We start from the raw sequence: 3903 nt of genomic DNA, 5'->3' as shown, positions 1-3903 counted from the left end.
CTAAGAGAGACACCTTTTCCTAGCCGTAATACTCGCCACTCAGGTATTCTTGTTCATAGAATACCTAGTTTAATAGAAGAAGACTGCAAACCGTGGAACTGAAGGAAGATCGCGTGGATGCATTAAGGTTCGATTTGCAGGTCACTCTTCAAGAGATAAGTACTGATTTTATGTTTGATTAAAATCTTGATTATGTGTTGTCTATATTATATGCAAGTTCGATCCTGGCTATTTCCTTCCGCTATTTATGCTTGTATTCCACCAAAGAGTTGCACGAATTGAACTTTGTATGACCGTTATTTAGGTATCTTGACCCAACCTATCTGAGCACAACTTAACTAACTTTCGAGCAAGATTGGACAATAACCTTTTTATTGATTCAGTTTAATTTGACTTACCTAAATTAATCAAACTTCCCATTTGACACTCCTCCAATCATTACATTTCTGAGCAGGCTGAAAGTCATATTCCATAAAGAAAAAATTACTCTCTATATCTTATTTGTGTGACACTTTTCGTTTATTCTAAAATCAATTTGACTAATATTTGAAGATAAATTGAATTTATCAACTTAATACTTAAAAATTAAAATTTAGATATTCAAAAAAATATACAAAATATATTATAAGTTGTAATTCTTTTTCATATCAATATGATAAAAAAACAACATTTTTTAAATGTTTGTTAAAGTTTATATAATTTAAATCTCGAAAAAAATGAAAAGTGTCACATAAAATGAGACAAAAAGGGTAGTGTTTTTCTTCTCTAAAATTTAATTAGGACATTCGAGCATAGTGTTAGACGACCCACGATCACAGGATGTTCTTTTCTGATTAACCTGTTATTAAGGCTGATTATTCAATTAGCACATTATTAATCCGTGAAATCACTTCTCTGTCATCAGAGGTGGATCTAGAATTTTAAATTTTAGGGGTTTAACATCTTAAATTTTTAGCACTAAACCATTACATTTCTAAAGTTATGAGTTCATATCTACTATTTATTGTAATTTTAATAAAGTTACATAAATTTACACCTGACATCAAAAATTTGAGGTTCAATTGAATCACAAATTATAGTGCTCCATCCGCCTCTATATGTCACGGCTCAATCTTAATTATTTCTACGTGTCATTCTCTACAATATATACTGTCCTGTTTTGCGAGCAATTACTTGTTTGTTTAGTGTCAGGTGAGTTCGCTGTTGTCAAATCAATATAGTACGGAGTAGTGATAAACAGAAAAGATTCACTATAGCTGGATGATGTTCATTTGCATCAATCGCACTATGTCTTTTTTGTTGTTTTCCTCTGGAATCAAAACATGAAAATAATTAATTGGAAATATGTTTTAGTCAGGTTAATACATTTACGTCAGGGTACTATGCTTTTTAGGAGATTTTTCTCCCAATGAAAAAATATAGAGAAAATAATTAATCGGAAATATGTTTTAGTCAGGTTAATACATTTATTTCAGGATACCATGCATTTTAGGAGCTTTTCGTCCAATGAAAAAATATAGAGAACTTCTAGTACTACTTTTCAATTTTTATTTATATTGTGTATAATTTTGGTCCGAGATGATTTTATTCATAAAACTGATCTTAACTTATTTAGAATTGAGACATAACTATTGTTGTCAGATTAAGAAAAATGAACAGTTGCTATCAATATTAATAGAAAAATATATAGGAAGAAACTTCTTGGTAGTGTACAGAAGAAACTTCTTGGTAGTGTACAAAATCCCAACCTAAGCATTTCTGGCATATCTTCCTTTTTACTCTTCCACTTGCATAGTAGAACAAATAGACAGCACTATTACTAGCTAGTTTCCAAGCTGAACAAAAAGAAAATTAATCTTGATTGGATCCAAGTTTTGACACAGGTCGATCGAGCATGCTCGAGATCAGTGTTCAAATAATTAGAGAGAATAAGTGAAGTCCCATGTGAAATTAAAGGGTGGATAATTTTTCTTTGAGGAAGAAGATAAATAGACAACTAATGAAATTTACAAGACTACAAAGTCTATAATTCATCACAATCCTATCCCAAGTTCCATTTGCCAACTTGTCTTGATATATAGTCTCTGTATTCCCGCTGCAATATGTCCACATGGGCTCTCTCATCAAATTAATTTCAGAAATTTGAAAATATATATTAAAAAAAAAAAATCAAAATTTTTACCTATAAATACCCACTCATTTCATCATTTCAAACACCAAGCAAACAACATTTTCATTAATTAGGCACATTCAATCGTTGAGAGTGCTAATTAACTCTGAAAAATGGCTAAGTTCGGTGGTGCATCCTCAATTGCTCTTGTTCTCACATTGAACATTCTTTTCTTCAATATGGTTAGTTCCACTTATGTCCCATGCCCACCACCCCCACACCACAAACCCCACCCTACCCCTACCCCCTCTACACCATCTACCCCCTCCACCCCATCAACCCCCTCTACCCCATCAACCCCATCATCAAAGGGTAAGTGCCCGAAGGACACACTAAAGCTAAAAGTGTGTGCCAATTTGTTGAATGACTTAGTGCACCTTGTCATTGGAAGTAGCCCAGCTAAAACACCATGTTGCTCTCTAATTCAAGGACTTGCTGATCTTGATGCTGCTGTTTGCCTTTGCACTGCCATTAAAGCTAATGTGTTGGGAATTAACCTAAATGTTCCACTTTCCCTCAGCTTATTGCTCAACAACTGTGGAAAGTATGCCCCCAAGAACTTCCAATGCGCATAAGCCATTGGTTGTTTCCTTATTTAGAAATTTTCAATTTCATTTTTCTTTCAGTATTTTTGTTATTTTGTGTGTTTATGGTTGCTTGTTTGTCAGGGAATTTATTTTATTCTTGGTCAGAAAGTCTAGGCTTGTTTTCTATCCGTTGTATCCATTTTGTATTTGTAATAAATTCGACATCTACTGAGAAGTTATGATATGTTTGCTTTTCAGAATAGATTGACAGATGAAATTTAAATGGGTGGATTCAGCTATTGCTTAAACGAGTCCAATTAAATGGGTAGATCGATCATAATCCGTTCAAAGTTTGCAAAGATGGACAAGTTAATTTGAGCTAAACAATTTATCATAATCAATTTTTTCAACTTATAATCATATCCATTTATTTGTTTGTTCTTTTATAATTTGTGCAATGTAATGAACTTTATCCTACGACATTTAGTCTTTAATTATTACGGAAACAGGAAATTAAATTAAACTAATTAATACCGAATATTTACTAAAAATAAATATTGTTGAACAATTACCACACCGATTAGTTATAAATCAATTGTCCTCTATTTTATCAGACGCAACGCACCATTTGTTACCACAATGTGGTATCATCAAACAACACCCAGCATGGGTGCGTTTGCCATGATATCTGTTACGCGGCGCCTTCTTGAGATGTTTAGAAGGGCGACGTAAGGCTAAGTAATCCGACTTCCGTGTGATCACTATCCGCCGACCTGAGGTCCCCTCTACACGGTAGACTAGATTGTCAATGTCGTGTAGGAAAACCGTGTCGTCAACAATTTGCAATGAGAGAATTGAAAACGAAAATGCTTGTTTGTATTAACAGAGAATTGATTACAAGAGAGCTGGGGTGTTCGAGGGGGAGAGAACACCTTTGCAGAAGGTTTGAATGCGTTTTGATTTCACCAGCTATATCCCCTCTAATAATGCTTTAAAAATAAAAATCCAAGTTACAGGAGTAGACATAAAAAAGCTAGAGAATCATACTACAAGAACAGGAAGTAAACTACTCTATATTTACATCAAAAGTGACCTAAACTAGAGCAGTCCATTACAGCAACTTCGGATCATGGCAGCACGCCGTGCGCGCGGGGGTGCGGGCACGGTCGAGCGCCAGGGGCGCAGTCGTCGTGCGCGCGCGCGCGC

General features: G+C 34.5%; 1 protein-coding gene across 1 annotated transcript; it reads left to right on the top strand.

Moving 5' to 3' along the window:
• Positions 1–2200: 2200 nt before the first annotated feature.
• Positions 2201–2959, top strand: LOC132030415 (14 kDa proline-rich protein DC2.15-like). Its single transcript, XM_059420038.1, has one exon. The coding sequence runs from the start codon at positions 2284–2286 to the stop codon at positions 2743–2745; it is 462 nt and encodes a 153-aa protein (XP_059276021.1). The 5' UTR covers positions 2201–2283; the 3' UTR covers positions 2746–2959.
• The last annotated feature ends 944 nt before the right edge of the window (positions 2960–3903 follow it).

The sequence above is a fragment of the Lycium ferocissimum genome, chromosome 9 (assembly GCF_029784015.1).
Source record: "Lycium ferocissimum isolate CSIRO_LF1 chromosome 9, AGI_CSIRO_Lferr_CH_V1, whole genome shotgun sequence".
NCBI classification, from domain to species: domain Eukaryota; kingdom Viridiplantae; phylum Streptophyta; class Magnoliopsida; order Solanales; family Solanaceae; genus Lycium; species Lycium ferocissimum.
Note: the sequence above shows the minus strand (reverse complement) of the source record. Positions and strands in the feature narration are given on the sequence as shown.

Bases quoted from the DNA above. Each gene is read 5' to 3' on its own strand.
- LOC132030415 (XM_059420038.1), top strand. From the start codon at position 2,284: ATGGCTAAGTTCGGTGGTGCATCCTCAATTGCTCTTGTTCTCACATTG.